The sequence below is a fragment of the Sceloporus undulatus genome, chromosome 4, assembly GCF_019175285.1.
Source record: "Sceloporus undulatus isolate JIND9_A2432 ecotype Alabama chromosome 4, SceUnd_v1.1, whole genome shotgun sequence".
Classification (NCBI taxonomy): domain Eukaryota; kingdom Metazoa; phylum Chordata; class Lepidosauria; order Squamata; family Phrynosomatidae; genus Sceloporus; species Sceloporus undulatus.
In genome coordinates, this window is record NC_056525.1 from 17,844,327 (window position 1) to 17,865,948 (window position 21,622).

At 39.5% G+C, this 21,622-nt stretch overlaps 1 protein-coding gene across 1 annotated transcript; it reads right to left on the minus strand.

The window, feature by feature from the left end:
• NELFCD (negative elongation factor complex member C/D) lies at positions 1-21,231 on the minus strand. Its single transcript, XM_042465817.1, has 15 exons — positions 20,902-21,231; positions 18,695-18,807; positions 18,435-18,544; positions 17,667-17,776; positions 16,803-16,910; positions 16,141-16,293; positions 15,253-15,383; positions 14,650-14,815; positions 12,740-12,874; positions 12,252-12,391; positions 11,405-11,519; positions 9,377-9,472; positions 7,258-7,398; positions 1,861-1,990; positions 1-1,094 (listed from the first exon to the last, which is right to left on the minus strand). The coding sequence occupies exons 1-15, from the start codon at positions 20,968-20,970 to the stop codon at positions 1,060-1,062; spliced, it is 1,752 nt and encodes a 583-aa protein (XP_042321751.1). The 5' UTR covers positions 20,971-21,231; the 3' UTR covers positions 1-1,059.
• Positions 21,232-21,622: the final 391 nt, after the last annotated feature.

Below are 21,622 nucleotides of genomic sequence, written 5' to 3' on the forward strand. Positions count from 1 at the left end.
TTCGTTACCCAAAAGATAATTTATTAAAAATTACAGGCTCTCATATATCATATTGTTTTTCATCCTACGCAGGTAATTACAAAGGTGTATTAAGAAACATTATACTGTATACTTCTAAGTGGCTGCTATGCAGTCAAAGAAATTTAACTGTATTTTCACACAGTAATACAACTTACCATTGACAGTTTAAAAAATGGCATTAAAGAACAACAAAGACAGATTCTTCGATAGGGGCTGCAAAGAACATGTGATAATACATTAACATATGCAGTACTCAAATATATAAAGGTTGCAAAAAGACATGAATTTGTGAACATGGGCTCCAGGTTCACAGTGTTTTTCTGGAATGCAGTGAAAACCAAGAGTCCTGCAACTACTCAGCAACTGACAATTCATGCTATTTTCCAAACCATGTCATTAACAGGATTACTATTGCCTTGATTTCCAATATTAGACTTGACATAAAGACATTTTACAACTGGTGATGAGGGAGAGCTACATAACAAACAACCAATCTTGTCAATCATGCCATAACAGATGTTTACAGGATTATCATGAAACAATAAACAATTTGAGATTTTTGTATCACTTTTCCAGTTACAAAAATTACTTGTGTGTACAGGATAATGGTAATGCAGTGGATCTTTCTCTCTGGGAAACAGAACACCAATTACCACATCTTGAAGTAATGAATTATCCCAACCAACACTGTCAGGAGTATCACCTCTAGCTGTTCCATTGCATTCATTTTATTCTTCCAGACAACTATGACAGGTCACCTGAAGTTAGAAGCAACACCCTTCAGCTTTCATGTTGCTCTGCCCTAGGTTTTGAGTTCACAATCCAATAAATTCAGAAAAAGTAATGAAAATAACAACATCCAAGAAAAGTAAAATTAAATTTGAAAACACATCAGTGTGAAGTTCCTGAGTCACCTGAAGCATCAACCAGTAAACTGTTTTTTTTTTTCCTTTTTCAATGCTGTTTGTGTTATTCTCTTCTGTAGTACACAAAGGAAGGATAATCCATGGGATCAGCAGGTGGTATATTTTCTCTCTTTCAGTTGACCACAATGAAATTTGATTTACAGTGAGCTTGAAACAAAACAAAAACAAAACAGGTTGGTCCATTAGACAACCAGTGTGACCAAGTCTTATTTATTTTAACACAGTGATCCAAACTAAAAGTAGAAACAGATCATACATGTTCATCCATAAATTTATTTCATGTTGAAAAAGAATGACATTTCCCTCCCCATCCAGACATACACACAACATTGCTCTCTACCTGTATAATCACTGAAATCTGGGCTTCTGCTTTCACCCAGGAGAATGTCTCCAGTATTTCCCCAGCCCAGCCTCAGATAGGCCATAGCAGATGTTGGCACCAAGCTGAGATTGTATGTGGGTGGTTTTGTACTGAATACCTCCTTATGCAACAACCAAAATGCATATGCACTGGCTTATAGATGGTTATGTAATGTATAACACTGATGGGATTCTGGCCTATACATATGTGATGCAGTTGGCCATCTAAAAACATTTGCACCATAGAACATTTGTGTTTTAACACACCAAGAGTCACTTTCTTGTTTCAACTCCTGAAATGTAACTGTAGGCTATCTATGGTTGGTATAGTTGACAGTAGTTCAAGATATCTGATATGTGGTGCATGCTGATGAATTCTATACTCCTGCATTGTGTTCTCCAAGGCTAAGACCATGGAGTGGTGACATACTGAAACATAGTGTTATCCAATCAACTGTGTTCAGAAGTCTTCAGTTGATGCAACTTCTTAGGCTTGGAGATGACTGAGTAAATTGAAATGCTCAAGACAAAAATTGTGTGGGAAAGACTTTACCTATGAATTCTGTAACAGGGTCATGTTCGCCTTCTGCCTTAATAGTGCCTGCAATGCTGTCATTCTCCAGCATTGGAAGAAAAAGCTGCACAAAATCAGAGGTATATGGAGGAGCAATCACATCCAGTACCTAAAGAGATGTTAGATGGCAAAAAGAACATGGCTTAGCAGGATTTAAGATACCACAATAAAGACACTGGTTAGTTCATCCTGCCCCGGCCCCCGAGATCAGTCAAAAGGAAACAACTCACAGTTTTACAACCATATATATTTGTGATATATATACAAAGACATAATAAGCAGAAGACAAACAACTTGATGTTCCTGCCAACAGAGAAATGCTATCTAGGCCTGTAACCATGAAGTAAAGTGAAAATGTAACAATCAGAAATGTCAGCAAAAAGATTTATTTCAAAATTCAAATGCATTTTGGCCTTTGCTTCATCATAACAGAAGAAAAGATCAACTGTTTGAGAGATGAGCTGAAAAGAAGTCAGTTTTTAAAATGTAAAAAACATGCTATTTAAATATGGTATTCATGCAGAAAATGCATGCATCATCATTATCCAATCTAATTCTGACCGAAAAAAGCTACTAATATAACTCTAGACCAGGGGTAGGCAACCTTTTTGAGCCAGGGGCCGGGTTGCTGTCCCTCAGACAACTGGGGGGGCCGAAGCCAAAAAATAAATAATTAAATAATTTTTTTAAAAAACATTAAATAAATAAATAAACCGGGGCAAATGTAGGACAACATTTTCAAATGGTGGACACTTCTTTTAAAAAAGTGGAGGACACGCAAAAAATTTTGCTGATTTTTTAAAAAATGTTAATATAAATGCATGTTTCTGAGGCGTCTATAGACAATTGCCCCCCTTGCCCCTGCGCGCGAGAGGCCAAAGGCCCCGGCGGCAATCGGCGGCAGAACCGGGCTGGGGCCGGTCCCAAGGCCTCGCCGGGCCGCATCCGGCCCGCGGGCCGCAGGTTGCCTACCCCTGCTCTAGACAATGAAAATGTATACAATACAGGATGAAAATATACAGTTTCACATTGCGTTTAAATCAAGAAAAAAGTTACAATGTCCAAATTGTATCTGGCCCTCATGAATTCAATGAAGGGATCCAGGAAAAGACAATATTTTGTCTACTATTTCTTAAACAAATATACTATGTTAACTTAGTCATCTCTGCAATCTTCCAAATTTTACATAGTATGCTTTCAAAGTGGAGCAAACATTACTCCTTCAACTTGAGGCATGCAAAAATCCAGCTGGAATTAGCAGATCCCGTACTATTTTTGGGATTTATCTGTCCACCTAACAAAGCAAAACTATCAGGGGATTATGTGATTTAATAATTTGTGCAATTACTGATGTTATTGATATATAAATGTCCTTCCCAATTAATTAATTAATTAATTAGAGAATTATTTAGCTCAAGGAAGTTTATCTTTCTATAAAATCTATTTCCATGATAATGAACAGAGACTTGAAATGCACTGAGATTCTTCAGAAAACAATTTGGTAAATTTGGGCTCAGTTTTAGATGAGAACAATAACATATGAGAAACTGGATAAAACTAGTGCCTCTTTAGTCCAGTCTTCTGTCTCTACTGTGTGTTATGCAGTTGGTCATGGAAAGTCTATCAGAAGGACACAAGTACAGCTAGAATTAAGTCATAACAAATTAAGCCTTTAAAGTGGCAGAATTCAAAGATATAACCATGTTAGTCTGTAGTATCAGTATGTAGAAAGATCTTGTAGCAGCTTTGAGTCTAAGGGCCAAAAAAGACGCCCTGGATGAGGTCACGTGGAGCCTTCCCACCTGAAGAGGGATGGGGCTGTGACAGCCACATGCTGTGGCTCCAATCTGTTGCAGCACCAGCTGAAAAAGAAGCAGTTTTCAACCGTTTTTTTGGCCATGGAAAAGCCACCTTTGGCAGCGCTTCCATGGCCATGCAGTAGCTTCCCAGTGTGTTGGGGGCTTATGGCTGGTAACTGCCATGCTCCAAAGATGCGCAGAAGCTGGCTGGGTGCCTTCAGGGCATCATGGGAGCATGTGGTGTATGCACGGTACGCCCCCAAGCTGCTTGCAGCCACCTAGAAGGCATCTTTTAGTGCCAGGCTGTACTGGTCCCAGCTGAACGAAAGAAGTTGGCAGCATGAGCTTTTGTAGTCTACGAAAGCTCATGCTGCCAACTTCTTCTTTTTTCAGTTAGTCTCAATGGTGCTACAAGATCTCTCTACATAAGGCTTAAAGGTTGATCATTTCCCCTGGATTGAGACTCTGGTTCAAGAAAACTTTGGTTTTCTATAGCTAGGCTGAACATAATCAGAGGTCAGTCTGCTCTTGAGGATGAAACATGGAACTGTGGATTGCTCCTTCAGATAGACTAATGAATTTGAAGATAGGACACCTGCATTGTGCAGCCTTCAAGGTTTCCTCCTAGTTAAAATTACCCTTGAAACTAAGGTACAAAACACATTGCAGAAATCTAGTTTGAGATTGCATTAACTACAATGGCTCAATGTTATAGACTTCTGGGAACTGTAGGTTTGTGAGACATTTAGCTTTCTCTGTCAAAGAGATCTGGGGCCACAATAAAACACAATTCCCAGGATCCTCTAGCACTGAGCCAGGGCAGTTAAAGTGGTCTCAAACTGGATTATTTTTGCAGTGTGTTTTGGACCTTGGAGTTTACATCTCAACTACCTTGATGGTTCTGAAATGACACAGAGACAGACAAAAGTAAAATAATGGGTTTTTACATGCTTCAGATTATAGCTATGTTTTTATGTATTGCCTTACATTCTTTTTATCAAATAATATTAATGACTTGAGTTCAAAATAACATTTACTTCTAAGTCATTAACAGTAACCATTCATTTCCCAATGTTTTCAGGTAACATTTAGTGTTTGTGTGCTTGTGTTTTGAAAAGGATAAATTTTAATGCTTTTATAGGTGAGTAATAGGATTTTGTTCCTTTATTATAAGCCTGTAAAAAAATTAAAGGCCTAACAGAGGTGGTGCATTTAAATTCATTAAAAAAATAATTTTTAATCAATGTCTGTTTCCTTCGGTTTTGCTGTTTGCTTTTCATAACTACATTTGCTTCTGAAACCCTTTTAATGATTCATACACTAAATTAGAAATGGGGAAGAACCAATGGAAGTGTAGAATGGAAGAACCAATAGAACTTGCTGAAAAACTAATGGAACTGTAGAAATATTATGAGTGAAACTGGGATTATTAACATTAGGAAGAGTCCAAAGTCTCCTCCTGCTCCTTGCTTTGCTGTTTTACAGATCCTCATTTTGTTCTGGAGTTTACTAGACTTCTCTTGGAACAAAGAATGTAAAACATATTTTGCTGATTTTTGCTGAAATTATCTCCTGGGTTTTTTCTCATTCTTATTTGGAAAAACATCTTAAATAGTTTGGAGGTAATCCTTGCCATATGCTTCTGCTATACTTATGCACAGATGTAATCTTTCTACACCTTTAGGTTTCCATAATTTTTTTAAATCTTTGTGACCAAATTCTGTCGAGGGACCCTCTACACCTAAAGTCAGGTACATATGTGCTTTGCATTTTGTTCTTGGAATCTTATGTTTACTATCTGATTGTGATTAGGCTTGCACAGGATTTACTAAGGATAAATAAGTTACTGGATGAGACAAATTTAAGGGATACTTTGTCAATGATTCCTTGTATTTTTAGCTGTTCCATTTTTCTGGTTTTCTTTCTTCTTCATGTACACCTTAGACATTTTATATTTTGCCTTAGCACACTGTATTTAGTCTTCAGCAATAACATTTATCTAAAAATTTTCTCTTATGGTAGTGGGGCTTGAGAATATTTTAGGAGATGTATAGTTATTTTATATTTGAAAAAATGTGCCTTGCTTTGTGCTTATTCTTTGATGTGGTTATTATTTTTATTTGCTGCCACATTACAATTTCTTAAGTTATGCTATAACAGCAACTATAACTACCACTGTAGGCTATATTATTCACCAGTTTATACTCTTTTATTGCTTTTCACCATTTTCTCTGTCACTTCAATAATTTTTAAATTTAATTTATTTTTGATGTGCTTCTGATTCAAGGACTATTCCCTTGCTCAATGGAGCAAAATACAACAGCAAGATATTAAAAAACCTGTTTTTCAGCTTCATGATGATCTAGGCTGGCCTAGTGCTCTGTTATGGCAATGTAAAGCACTTTTTGGAGCAGTGCCCAACAGCAGTGGGAAAACAGAAGAGAAAGTTATCTCTGTTACCAAAAAATGCCCAACCAGCTCCCAAGCAGCCTTGGAGCCGGCAGAGCAGTTTTATCTCTTAACAAAAATGACTTTTGTCGTCCTGCCACCTATGGCCAATTTACCTTACAGTATTTTGCCCTTTGGCTGCATCCATGCTGCAGAAATAATTGACATGAGTTTAACTGCCATGTCTCAATGCTATGGAATTCTAAGAATTGTAGTTTGTTGTGGCACCAGAAGTCTCTGACAGAGAAGGCTAAATATGTCACAAAACTCAAGATCCCAGAATTCCATAGTATGGAGCCATGACAGTGAAAGTAGTGCCAAACTGGATTATTTCTGCAGTGTTGTTGCAGCTTTACTCAACTATGCAAATGTAGTTATGCCAACAGACAGGATCACAACATAAGTTTGACACCAGCTGATATATTTAATGCTGCCAATTACTGATGTTCTGGTAATGTGGAGAGCATATTACAGTAATGTGTTGAATATGGGTCAACTTTCAAAAACCATTCAAAAGTTCCATATGATTAATATGTCTGCTGTGAACTTATACATGTCAATCTTTTCTCAGTATGAGTAGACCTTCACCCGCTTTCACTTTGCAGGTTCAATTCAAAATTATGAGTTTTTAACCTATACCATGCTAAAGGGCTTTGGACCTGGACAGTTGCAGGATCATTAACACTCATATATGCCTGTCTGCTTTTCAAAGATTGTGTTTAGAAGCCCTTCTGCAAGTGCACCAACTTCTGAGATTATATGTCAGTAACTAAGTAAAGGGCATTTTTTGGCCATGAACAGAATTTCTCCACAAAATTATCCACTTGGCCCCAAAATACCTTCTTGTTTACATACCAAGTAACACAGTTTTATTTTCTGGAGCTTTTAGTGGGTGGATGGTTTTAAATTTGGATACTGTTATTTACTTTTACTCTTTGCTATTTACTAAGTTGAGTTAGAGATGGCAGTAAGCCATTTTAAGTTAGGATACTTGGGAGATATAACCAAACGGAAGATATAACCAAATGACCAAGACACAATTTTTAACGGTCTCCATCTAATGAACTTTAGCAAATTAATCTGAATAAACCCAGTTTTTTAGGCTCCTGAGATTCAGGTACTTACTAACCTCAGTCACAAAGTATCTGATCAGAGAAATGTCTGTATCCAGCTTTTCCAGGCACTTGCGGATATAGCCAACCACTGGAAGGACGTATCCTCGGCTTAGCAAGTGTACCATCCTGTCCAGGAGGGTCTTTTTCAGTTCCAGCTGAAAGGACAGAGAAGAAGACAGTATGTTTGATGCCCAGCTTGTTAAATTGTGTTAGCCATGTTTTTGCCAAAGCAACATGTTAGGATGATGATACAACAGAAATTTCTTAATTTTCTCCCAAGAACTCATAGATGCATAACCCATAGTCCCATAGGAAAGGACTATGAAAGCCATATAGCCCAAAGGTATGAAAAGTGTGGTCCAAATGAATTCACAACCCCTTTTCTGGCCCCCAAATTTCCCCTTTTGAAAAACAAGTTTCAGGTGATTTTTGTCTCCAAACTATGCTTTTATGTAGTGAAAAGCCCAGCCTGTGCAGAAATCCACAACTAATGCAGCTCTGAGAGGTGGCTGTCCAATCTTTTAAAAAAACTTCAATGAAGAGTCCACCACTTTCCAAGGTAGTCTATCCCGCTGTTGAACAGCTCTTACTGTGAAAAATGTATCCCTAATGTTTAGGTGGAAGGTTCAAATAGTAGATTTATATTAAAAAGAAAATAACTGCCTTATAAAATGACCCATATATTTCAGCACTTTTTGTCTTTGGTCTGATTCATACCATGAGGACATGCAACAACCACTCATTTTTGTTTCAAGCGTATGAATCTCAGGAGACATTCTGACTGAACAATGGTATTCCAATTACCTGCCTAGGCTCACAGCAATTCATAAATCTTAACTTCCATGGCTGGAATAATTTTGGGGCATTACACTGGTATAACTACTGATTATTCTGGCAGCTATAATTTAATAATCCTTATAATTTAATAATCCTTCATGCAAATTCAACCACCAGAAAATTATGGGGAGGCAAGAACTCCAACACCCCACCTCAAGACTGGACTGGACTCTGGAATGGCTGGCAGCCTACCAGATACATTGTCTAACCTCCATCATCACTTACATTCTGTATGCATAAGTACAGCAGGAGCTTGTGCTCAGTATTGTTAAACAGGACCTTGGCCTATGTCTCCTCTAACCCAGAATACAGTGGTACCCCGGGTTACGAATTTAATTCGTTCCGCCGCCGCGTTCGTAACCCGAAAATCTTCGTAAGCCGAAAAAGCCATAGGCGCTAATAGCGAAAGCCACGATTTCGTGCGAAAAAGCGCCGAAAAGCACCAAAATTTTTTTCGTAACCCGAAATAACCTTCGTAACCCGGAACAGTTTTTTTTCAATGGATTTTTTTCGTAACCCGGAAATTTCGTAAGGCAGCGCATTCGTATCCCGGGGTACCACTGTATGTTGTCCTCCAGATATGGGACTCCCAGCTCCCATCAACCCCAGCCGTTATGGCCACTGGTGAGGAATAATGGAAGGTGTAATCTAAATAATCTAAAGCTGGAGATCTATAAATTGACAAAATCACAATAGGAATCTAGCCATGGGGGTGGGCTACTGTATGGCAGACATTTTTTCTCCCCCGATTGCTTCACAGGCTGCATTAAAATCCCAACATGCCCCTAATACCTTATTTTCATTGGTTTCCCTCCAAAATGGTGATCAGAAGTAACATTATTTTCTACTGTCATTTTGGAAGGGAAATGGAGGAAACAAGTGTATTGGAAAGAGGGTGGGTGGGAAAGCCAGCATGGTGTAGAGGTTTGAGCATTGGACTATGACTCTGGAGACCAACGTTCAAATCCCCTTTCAGCCATGGAAATTCACTGGGTGACACGGGGCAAGCAATCTTGCCAAGAAAACCCTATGACAGATTTGCCTTAGGAGTGCAGCAAATCAGAAATGACTTGAATGCACACAACAGAGGGATGGTGTGTGTGTTCTGAGTATGTTACACATCTACATGCATTTGGGGAGCTTTTGGATACAATTCGTAGGTGATTTTCACCCTAAAATAATGAGAGAGAGAGAGAGAGAGAGATATGGTGGCCCACAAGCTGCATTTTCCCCACTCCTCATCCAGCCACTTGCATTTTTAATGCAGAAGTGAAAAAGAAAGGTAAGTTTCATCACCTGCTCCATGACATCAAGCTGAGAGTGTTCTGTCTCAAAGAGTTTGACAAGAAGCTGCAGGACAAGAGGATGAAGCAGCTGATGACATGTACTGATCTACAAACAAAAAGGTAAATATGTAAGATCACCTGCATTTCTATTAACACATAAACAGGGTCAAGAAGAGACAAATGTTTTCATACCATGCTTTTAAAAACCACACCACATATTGCTGCTACTCATCCCTGTGTTCTAAAGTTGATTAACAAAGGCAATTACCATCAAGAATTTCCTGTTATGGCAAACATCCAATCTGAAATGCTTAACTACAGAGACAGGGGCTGTATCTGCACTGCAGAAATAGTGCAGTTTGTCACCACTTTAAATCCTTCTTAATTATTATTCAGGAGTTATAATAAAAATGTTAAAGTGCTTTATCACTTTGGTTATGTTTTAGGATCCTTTTCATTTATTGCTAGCAGTCCTCACCCTTCCTTGATCTCTCATGTTTCTTGGCAGTGGTCATTTTAGCCAGGATAACGCAGCCAGCTAGCCAATTATGGAGAGGTACATTTCATTTCAGGAAATACTGGACTAATTTAAACTGAAAGAGAGAGTAGGAATAATAAATCTGTGTAAGTGTTTGGAGTTCCCTGGGGCTTTCTGTTTTTCCAGTTTGTCATGATGGCCCCTATGTGAGATTTATTTCAGTCTATTTTCTATCTGATTCAACTGGACTGCTTTAGCTGGGACTGCAAATGGATTTAGACCTAATCTGCAATAAATTTAACAGATGATAAGGGAGAAAGACTATAGTCTCAGCTCTTTTATATGATGTATTGGTTTCCCATTTATAGAGCTTTCCTAAACACAGGAGACCATTCAAAAATGAGAACCTATCACCTGTAATCTGATATGGTGCAGTCCATCCTACCACCTCATGATGATGGATGCCTCCATAGACAAAACCTAACACATTCCAATACACTTAATGGTTATTCCTTGAAATGGAATTTGCATGCTACATTTGTGAGCTGTTTCTTTTGAGCATGTTTCTATGACAGGCACAATAAGGAGCAAGAAAAGAAATGTGGGGCAGGGGAAAGAAAGAAGCAGAATCGGGGAATCCCAGGCACTCCAGACAATTTCCATGAGTCTTCAACTTTCATTAGACTGTCTAGCATTGATATAAGTTGCAGACAAACATCATCTAGAGAGACACATATCCTGCACTCTTGCCAAAAATGTGAACCACCCCTTTCTTTGGATTAGCAGAAACAAAATTAATTAGATAGGTAATGTTAAGGAAAATGCAACATGGGATATACAGTGATGGAAATAAAACTTGTATGTGAAAGTCACTATGACTAAGCAAAAGCAATTAAGAAGCCACACAGGTGTAAAAGCTAATGTAATTAGCAAGTCCTAAATGCCAAGGACAGAAATGCAGAGTGTATAATTGAAAACACCTGAGAATCATTAAGTGGACAAGGTGAAATGATGAAATCATCAATTATGGGTTGAACTATGAGAACCAATCAAAATGGATGTACACGCCCACTGGGTGGAAACTGACTAAGTGGGTGGTGTTTAATGATGGCTATAATAATTGCTATGATTTCCAATGTATTGTGTGGAGTAGTTTGGAGACTGTAGAGATTGTGATTTGTGAGGGCATTAGTATATAGTAGAATAAAGTAGATCTTTTATATAAGACTACTGAGTTGTCTGGTGTCTTGAGTGAAGATACAAGAGCCAGAAGAATCCTGGAGAAGTGTGAAAACTTCTGTGGAAGAAGAGTGAGAAGGCTTGGAGAGTTTGTCAGGGTCTTCAGCCTATTCTCTGAAACTCTGCTGCTTTAGAGCAAAGCTTTAACCACTGGCCAAAACTGGTCAGCGCCGGTGCATAACAAGGTGGTGAGTTAGAGCCAGAGGTGAAGAGCTACAACTCCCATCATCCCTGACAGGTAATAGACTTCATCTTTGTTTTTTTGGACCAAATTCATTTTTGACCTTAATGTATCAAAACTACAGAGAGCTTTGGTCTTACCTCATCCAGTAATGCCAAGTGCACTGGAGTGTGATCAGTCTGAAGCTGGAAGTATCGAGGCTCTGACACTGTCCAGTCAACCCATTTCAGTACGCCCATTGCTACTACTGGAAACCTAAAGATACAAGGAAAGAATGTACAACATGAAGTTTAGAGTAGAATCCTATCATCTGTTGTCAGTTGGAAGTTTCCAGACCTGAATGTCTACCAAGACTTCTCTACTGTCCACTTAGGCAGGTACATTTTTAACAGTCTGATGTTGCCTCTTCTGATACTGAGACAGCAGCCAAATCTGGAAAACCCTAAATAAGTTATCAATAATACTAAACCATAAAAAGGGATGTGAAGGAGGTGCATCAGACAGTTAACACATGCCTCAATATGTAAATTTCAAAATATGGCACGGGTGCACTGTACCTGAGACCAATGCCTGGTAAGCTACATAGGTCATATTGAGAGAGGAGGTACCTAGTCGTTGATCACCAATGCAATGCTCCCACCATTATCTCAAAAGTTTTGAAGCTTTTACAAGCAATGCCGCACATACAGAGTTTTCCTTTGCTACCCTAAGAGCTAGAAAGTTGCTCGCTTTATATGTAATTTTAGAAGTCAGACCATCAAGCCTCTGAAATAGCTACTGGATTCTCATGTTTTTTGGCACTAAACTGGCTCTTCATATTTCTCAGCCCAGTCTCCTCTTATGAATGCTGATGTGAAAGAAACAGTCTGATGAAAACATTAAATGCAGAAGAAAAACTGTACCCCTCTGAAAATATGTTTCCTTAACACATTTTAATACAAGTTTTATGTTTAAACAAATGAGTTCAAAATATATGGAGGTGCATACCTGATGCACTGGTAGAGGGTACTCAGCTCTGCTACAAGTTCAGAAGCTCCTTTATTCTCATTACAGCAGAGATTGTGAACAGTTTCAACTGCTTTTGAAGTGGATTTGAGCTCATCTTTATTTATGCTTACCCTCTTGTTCTAAGAGATAAAATATGATTTCAGACACAAGAAGAGTCATGAATGCTTTGCTGTTTACAACTGGTGCACAGTACATATCATCATTTTGCCACCTTTTCAAAAAATCTAATAATGCTTTTTATATTGTCATATTTCATTTTTCATATTTCAGTTTAAGTGGTATCATTAAGTTAGAATTTAAAGAAGCCAAAGCTTCACAAGCATTACCATTTTTAGAAAGACAGGAGTCAAGCTTTTAATTTTTTTTCTAAATGACGACAGACTGTAATCTGACTCACCCCTTCTCTTATTTTGATGCACCAGTTTTGGAGCAATCCTGAAGTAGCAGAACAACTCCATTTAATTTACCTTTTTCCATGTTTCCACAACACTAGCTGCGTAAGCCAAAATATGGATATATTTATGTTTATGGTCCTGATTGATCTTAGCACCAGGCTTAAACAATGACAGCATGAAGAGATCCAGGAAAGCAGGAACTCTGATCTGCAGGGGGGAAAACATAGCAAGAGTGAACTTCTGAAAAACTATATTTAAAGAAAGAATTAAAAAAAAAGAAGGCATTTAATGGGCAGATTTTATTAAGGAGCCTCCTGTTAAGACTATGAACCACAAAATTCAAAAGACCAAGTCAACAAGCAGCACTTCTGACAGGTTTGTTCTGGATCCCAGAAGGATGCAATTAATCACTTAAACTATATACATAGACATATGTATTTATCAGAATGAGGTACAGAACTATTTAATTATATTAGCAAACATTTTGGCTTTTGCCTCCTTCATCTGCTCAAAATATAAATCTCTCTGTGTGTGTGTGTGTACATGTACATATATGTATATATGTATAACGTGTGTGTATGTATGGAGAAGTGGGAAGAGAATGAGAGAGAGAGAGAGAGAGAAAGAGAGCACATTCTTATTTTAAAATAGATAAATATACAATATACTGTTGAAAGCAATGCTCCTTTAAGCTGGTTATAAAAATATTTTGTATGGCTAAAGTGGCTGAGATTGTTAAGTCACAGCACTTGAAATGATGCAAGGCTTACAATAGGAATGTAACATCCCTTAGTTAATATGTTTTATATAAATGTACTAAATCCCAATGCATGTGTGGAATGAAGATAGTGGGTTGATGATGGTGGAGTGCTGGTTGAAGAGTATTGGTGGTTTGTTTGAATACAACAGAAGTTGATGATAGTCAAGAGGAGTGCTTGTAAATATTTTGTATATATTGCAAGTACTGGAAGTAAAGAGCCTCCAAGGATTTGGAAGAAATCAACTGTTTCTGTGAGCTGGTGCTTCCGTACTTTGCTACTCCTGGATACTGTTGAGGATAATTACCTCAGACAGTGGCTGGAAGTTGGCATTTCTGGTGGGCCTAGATAGAATTTAATTTTTGTTACTGCATCTCAAGCAGGATATAAGAGAGCCAACATATACCTCAAACTATTAGAAAGTCTATTAAAATGATGGTCCAGTCCAGAGAATAAAAAGACTGAAAGCGCACACATGCATATATTATCCAGGGCATAATATTCTCATGACACAGAACATAACAGGACAAAATGTTTAAACATTTCAGCATCTTTTGAAGTCACTGCAAGTTCAGGTTTATGTAATAATTTAAAAGTGTGAACTACAGGCCAGAGAGTGCCAGTTCAAATGTTGCCTCAGCCTCAAATTCATGAGATGATATAAAACAAATCTTAGCATCTCATCTGCTGTATGAGAGGAGCAGTTGGCTTACTTTACAAGTCAGCTATAAGAGTATCCTGAGACAGTATCATAAAACAGCCTTTGAACAATTAAGGCAGATCTTTTGAATACATTTGCAACTATTAGGATTAACCCTCTTGTGGGTCTGAGATTTCTTCTCATATTCACAATGTCCATACAATTGCTAATATCCCTTGCAAAAGCCAGAGAGGATGAAGATACCCTAGGAGAAATAGAGCCAAAAGCATGCAACTTCATAGGAAGAGTCTACATCTATATTTACATCTATATCTACAATCCAAGTGCCATTATTAGGAAATAAGTGGGATAATAATAATAATAATAATAATAATAACAACAATAATTTTTCAATAGCTGCACACTGCCCTCAAGAAAGGGCAGGAAGTGTATTTACATAATTTGTGGATAACAGAAAAGTTGTATTCCCCATTTGAATATGTACAGAGTTAATAAATTATTAATGAACTGGGGACCCAGTCCATGATGCTGTTGAAGGAGAAACATAGAAAGCTGCTACTAACCAGTTCTACAGGCGGAGGATCCATGCTGGTGAACATTTTAAAGAGGACTGTGATATCTGCTGGGTTCAGAGCTCCTTTTGATAACATGGCACCAAGGGCCTGGCAGGCACGAGGGTATGAGGCAGCAGTTCCAAGTGCTAAAGTGATCTGACTAGCATCATGGCCTCTTGATATGATCAAAACAAAGACAAAATAAACAAAGAGAGCTCATTTTAAGCAATCTACAGAATGGATAGCTTTGGATAGACAACAGTAGAAGACAATTACCATAAAATCTCCAAAGTTTGATGAAAATGTTTAAAAGCACTAAACAGAATCACATTGCTAAGACGGCAAAACAACACCCTTCACACTGGTTTTGGCCTTTCTGAAACAGTTACTATCAAGAGATTAGACCTATGTGGTATCTAACTTGTTTCACATTGTACTTTCAAAAACATAGTATGAACATAGTATTTTTTTTCAGGCTAGGTTCTGTTCTCAGAGTGTAATGATAAATGTTCCTTTTGTGTGGGCATGCAATGTGCTAAACCAAGAACGAAGGGCAAGGATAGCTAGAGAGCAAATCAGGGAGGACAGTTTTAAAATGTAGTAAAATCTTACTTCTCGTGAGCAAACCGCTGAACCTCCTGAGCAATCCTGCGCACAGCAGAACCACCTTGTTCTTCTTGGGCTAATATGGACATGATAGCTTGGGCAAAGAGATACGTGTGTTCACCATGGCACACCATTTTCTGCAAAATCATTGAAACACTTATTATCAGCTCTTTCGATGAGTAGCAACAATAATGTTTTATTTTGATATACCATCAAAATTGTGCAATTGATAACTAAGCAAAGAGTGAGAAAAGCTCTTTTAAGTCAAGTCATTATTTGTGGTTTCCACTGTCTCATATATTTCCTGGCACAAGCAATGAATTTGAAGAGTGGGCTGTTTGTCATTGCCTTAAGCTTTACCAGAACATATGAGCAGTAACTCACTGTTGCCATCATATACAAAAGCCTATGGGGAAGGGCAAGAAATCGCCCTCTCTCTTCCCCTGAGTTCTTCTTAAAATAAAAGAGAGCCAGTACTGTGCAGTAGTTAAACTGTTGGGTTGAGATTTTTGAAAACCAAATTCTAGTCCCTATGAAATGGTGAAACCCACTAGATAATGTTGGGTCAGTCACTTTCTCTGCCTCCACTACCTCATAGGGCTGCTGTGAGGAGAAAAGGGGGAAGAGGACAATTATGCATGCTGTCTTGAATTTATTAGAGAAATAGCAGGATAGAAATGTAACCATCAATTGTGCAGGGCTTCTCCAGGAAGTGGTAGGAATAAGACAGGCCAGCCTATGAAAGCCCAGCTCACAGAAAAGGTGACTTTTTCCTCCATGATGAGGAAAAGCTGTGTATATGGGAGGGAACCTCTGCATGAACCTTGAAATGTCTGGCAGTGCAAGAGGTTCCCCAACTATTCTTACTGAAAAGGGCAAAAAAGCAAAACTTACAGCGAATTCAGGTAAATTCTTCTCCAGATTTTCTTCTCCACCATCTAAGATGGTGGCCAGAGAGGTACGCAGTACTCGAGAAAAAACTTCTAACTGCTGACATGCTGTTGATACGCTGGTTATCTCCCCTTGGTACCCAGCATCAGAGATAAGCTGCAACAACAGCATCAGCAGCTGAGGTAACAGTCACACTGCAAGTCATGGTTCACTAGAAGATCTATATGCACTTTTTACCATTACACTGCACTAGTGGAAAATAGAAACCAAACTTTAACAGTGCCAAAATTTTCAAAAGAATTTCCCTCCCACCAAACCTGGGGGAAATGTGAATAAAGTATCTTATCTTATGCCAGGGTATTTGCTTGGATCAATTCCTTGGAAATACAAATCTTGGATTTCAAACACAGAATTCTTGCACAACCAAAAACAAAAATTGGTAAGAATGTGTGACACAGTGATTACTGCTCCCCCAGTAGCATCTGATTTAAGTGAAAACTGCTGTGTGCCATTTTCACAGAAGCAAGTATTCCCTTTATTTTGCTGACACCTAAGTCAATAAATAGCTTCAGTTAAATATTTGTTCATGGCAATGTTAGTGATTGTTTTGCTCTTGACAATGGTCAGGAACTGTCATGCTTTTCAAGCTAACCAAAAGACATTACCTTGACAGTAAAGTTTAGCATGAGGCAATCTGGATGAGCTTCAGCGAGTTTGTAGAAGAGGTCCCGCCATGTAGTGTGCGCTATCATTTGCTCAAGCCATGCTGGAGTCTGCCAAAAATGACAGCAATAGAATGACATGGAGTAAGGAGCAAGGAAAATCAATCAAGGTCTTTAGAAGAACAGAATTAGTAAAAGGGAAAACTGTGTGGGACAGAAGAATCCTTGCACAAAGGATTCTGGCTCAAATGCATAATCAATTATGAACTCATTACCAGTCACCTTGCAAGTTACTTATAAAACAATTTACATATGAGAAAAAGCATGAAATCTATGACAAGGAAGACAAATGTATTTTACTGTGCATAGCTAGTTCAGTAAGGCACTGGAGATAATAGTGAACAACAAAATGTGAACCATGGAAAAAGACTAGTGCATCTTTATGCAAATACATGTTTCATCTCCATGTTGTAAACAAATAATGGATGACGCAGGCGTATAATGAGTGATGCATACATATGTCTCAGAATCAGTTGTCTATCAGTAAAATGGGAGGCAAAAGTCCCACTGAACACTCTGAAGAAACCAGCATGGTCAATTTCATTTCTAGCACAACGCAACAAGAAAATTGAAAAACTATAGACATCATTCTGAGAAGCCACAAAATTATTATCCTATGGGAAGAGGCAGGAAATAAATAAATAAAAATATTATTATTATATTATTAATTGATCTAGGTAGAGCAGTTTCCAGAAGAGAGCCTGTTGTTTCTACTGTGCCCTTTTAAGTCCTCTGAGATGACCTCAGTCAGCAGTTGTTTTAAGAAGGATTCTGATTTATAATATTTAGCTGCCTTAGGTGTATTACCTCTCCTTCCTCTGTGAAAATGGAATCTGCTTTTCGAGGGTCAAAATGTTTAATGAGCAAGCTTTTTAAATGGTTTTCCACTGTCTCCTGGACTTGAATTGGCTCAACACCTGCAGTAATAAAAAGAGGGAACTGTATTTGATGTATGTATCTACATTTGTCAAGAAGCAGTTCCTTGACATTTCCTGTGTTTATTTCTCATGGGAAAAGAGAACACATCCTCTACTAAATTTAACTAGGAGGCAATTACAGTCAGAAGATGTTCATTTTACATTGATTTGATTTTGCACAACAGCTCTCATGTGATGCCTCTATTTAAATTTTAAAAAGTTAGCTACTCAGTTAACTCATTCATTAAAAGTGCAGCCAATTCTGAATCATAGGTTTGTGTCTTGCCTCCATCAAAAGTAACTCAAAGAGCAGTAATAATAATATTGATAATGATAATGTTAATAATAATGTTTATTTATAACACTCTTTTTACAAAGGATAGAACAGCATAACATATACAATAAAAACAAATGATAAAATGCACTACAAAATGCTAAAAAATTAAAATAATATACAAAATGCTAATTTTCAAATGTTAAATCCTCATATGCTAAAAACAACATCTTCAGTAAGAGTATTTCCCCACTTAGTGATTAATAAAGAATGATGACTATAAAGGCAACAGCAAGAAAACTGCCATTGCCAGGCTTGTTTTTTTGGCTGTACCATATAAAATGAAAATCAGTAGTTGCAGAAGAAAAGTTCAAGGGAACATACCTGTCTGAATGAGCCACTCAGCCAGCAAATTTACTGTCTGGGCTACAGCAGTATAGTTCTCTGATAAAAGCTGGATCACATTTTCTGGAGAGCCACCTGCCTGGAAATACCTATAACAGGATACAGTCATTCCCATTTGACCCATATCCTAAAGAATTACACAGCCTCAGATTTTAGATTTTAAAATACAAGGTCTATCAAATGACTGCAGGTTGTACAATCTCCTCTTCCACCTACAGCACCTGTTATCCTATACTCACCTTTTTAGAGTATTAAATATGGATGGCTCCATGATATAATCTCGGGTAGAAAACTTGTGCAAACACTCCTGCTGAACTTCAGCATCATCTTCTTCTCCATAATCATCATCTTGCTGTTTGAAAGCGAAGAAGTGCAATTGTTAATTTTTCCATCACACGTTTTTTTTTGTCTTATAATATACTAGTTGGCAAGGACAGCATTTCCCCTTGGCTGGCATTTAGATACCTCAACGAACACAGAAACCCAAAACAAAGTAGCAAGAATCAAAGCATGTTACCCCAACCCACACAGGTCTCAAAAGAAGGATCTCAGAAGAAGTAATCTTTTTGTATTGCTAATGGGACTCAAATTTTATCTCCTGGACTTTGAAATGCTTTGTTCCCAGTGCCATTTGGCCAGAACGAAGAGGGGCCTGCTTGCATCGAAATCCCTCTGGAAACAACACAACAACAACACCTTGAGAAAATAAAGCCTTTAACTAATATTGTCATTTTATATATATATTTTTTCCTCACGTATGATCTTGTAACGCCTTTGCCTGATGAAGAAGCCAGTGGAGCTTTGAAAGCTTGCATCATGTATTTTGTGAATTTTGGTTGGCCAAATAAAGGGATCACTGTTTTGTGGATTCGGGGTGTTACTGTATGTTGGTATATGGCAAACATGGCTACCCCTGAATATAATCCTTCTCCCCAATTTTCTACAGAGTGATGAGGAAAGGAAGCACCTGAATGGCTCTCTCTCTCTCTCGGTGTATGCCTTCACTTGTAAAAACACACCAACATCATTGTGACCAACACATGTGTATCTTGCGCCTTCAGTTTGCCTGACTTACGGTGACCACGCAAATTTCATAGGGTTTTCTTAGGCAAGAGTTTTGCTATTTCCTCCCTCTGAAATATAGCCTACAGAACCTGGCCTTGGTTGGCGGTCTCCCACCCAAGTACTAACCACAGCTGACCCTATTTAGCTTCCAAGGTCAGACAAATGCTTTTGGGGGTATTTTGTTGTTATGGTGTGCCTCCAAGCCATTTCTGACTTAGGGGTGACCCTAGGTTTTCTTGGCAGGTTTCTTCAGAGGCTGAGAGAGTGTGACTCGCCTAAGGTCACCTAATGGGTTTACATTGCCCAGCTGTGATCTGAACCCTGAGCTGCATCCAGACTGGAGAAATAACCTGGTTTGGGACCCCTTTAACTTGTTCTGGCTCAAGGCTATGGAATTCTGGGAGCTGGAGTTTGTTGTGGGATCAGAGCGGAGCAGAGCTTAAGGAACAAAGGCGCCACAACAAACTCCAACTCCCAGAATTCCATAGCCTTGAGCCAGAAAGAGTTAGAGGGGTCCCAAACTGGGCTATTTCTCCAGTCTGGACACAACCCTGGTCTCCAGAGTCCGACGCTCAAACCACGACGCCATGCTGGGTATTTCGGCCTTAGAAGACAGAATGTGGCATATAGTGCAGTTTATCTTCATCCCTCTTGGTCGAGTCACACTCTCTCAGCCTCAAGGGCAGGCAATGAAGAAACCTTGCCAAGAACACCCTAGGATAGGTTCCCCTGATGCAATCTCTTGCTCAAGTCACACTCTCTCAGCCTCAGAGGAAAGCCATGGCAAAAAACCCTGAGAATGAAGCCCTGTGTCAGGTTCTCAGGAAGGACTCCAAGGCACGCGACCGAAGCACAGAGGATACTGTAATAATGATATGGGGGGGGGGGGGGGGGTTCCTGGCTGCAACAAATGAGCTTCTGTGGTTAATAGTATTAATATTGGTGGTGATTCCAGGGAAAAGAAGGAACGTCTCCAGTTTTGTGGCCAAAGGAGGGAAAGGGAGCAGGAAAAGGTTGGTTGGCGGAAGAAACAATGGCTTGTTACAGACTGCCAAAATAAAGCTGCTTCGGGTCTCTTTGGAGGTATGCTCTTTAAATGATGCATGGGTCCTAAGAATCCGGAAGCTGCACCAAAGCTGCCCTCCAGTGCTTAGGAATGGAGTGTGGCTTTGGCGCGACCTCCGGACTCTTAGGACCCATGCATCATTTAAAGAGCAGCAGCTTTATTTTGGCAGTCTGTAACAGGCCACAGAGAAGGCAGCCCTCAAGGCGCCTCCCTCCTTCCCTCCCTCCCTCCTTCTAGTCCTAATGACGGCCTCTCCCTCTGCCCTCTCCTCCCTGGAGCCCCTTGCGCCCCTTCCCCTCCGGGGCCTGCCCTCACCGCCCCGCCGTCGGTGTCGTCGCCCCACTCGGCCGCGCTGCCGCCCCCGAAGTAGTCGGGCTCCTCCATGAGCGCCGCTCGCTCCGCCTCAAAACAAAGCCGGCCCTCTTTCTCTTTCTCCCTCTCCCTCAGAGAGGCCTAGTTAATAGGGCCATCGGCAGATGTGTCACTTCCCCCGTGGAATCCTGGGATTGGGCCCGGCGGCTGGGAAACCGAAACGGCCCTCCCTGGACTCCGATCTCCAGGGTTCCTGAAGGGAAGTCTCTCCTGGGGAATCCTGGGATCTGGAGTTCAGGGAGGCCTAGCCGTTCGTTCCCTGGCCGAGAAAGGTAACTCCAGACTCCAGGATCCCGGCTGTGAGGGAATGGCAGGGAGCCATTACTCCACTGTCACCGTTAGGGCTGCCTCCTTGGGATCCTGGGATTTGTAGTTTAGGGAGGGGCATTCAGAAAGCTCTTAGGCCTCACAGAACCTCATATCCCAGGGTTCCTTTCAGATAGTATTGCTCTTTAGCTGCTATGGCTGCCTCCTGTGGAATCCTGGGATTTGTAGTTATAGTAATTCCTGCCTGTCTGTACTACTCTCTCAATTTGTAACCAGTTATCACAGCCAGCTGCAGTTTGGTGCAGTACTCTCTCAGGGTGCATCCTGATGTTGCTGTTGTTGTTGTTGCTGCTGTTGTGTGCCTTCAAGTCGTTTCCAACGGGGAACCTATCATATG

Coding starts and splice junctions, on each gene's coding strand:
- NELFCD (XM_042465817.1), bottom strand. CDS start 20,970: ATGGAGGAGCCCGACTACTTCGGGGGCGGCAGCGCGGCCGAGTGGGGC. Junction 16,294..16,802: donor TGCTAAACTTTACTGTCAAG/GTAATGTCTTTT, acceptor CTGTTGTTGCAG/CTTATCTCTGATGCTGGGTA. Junction 7,399..9,376: donor AGCTTGATGTCATGGAGCAG/GTGATGAAACTT, acceptor CTGTCCTTTCAG/CTGGAACTGAAAAAGACCCT.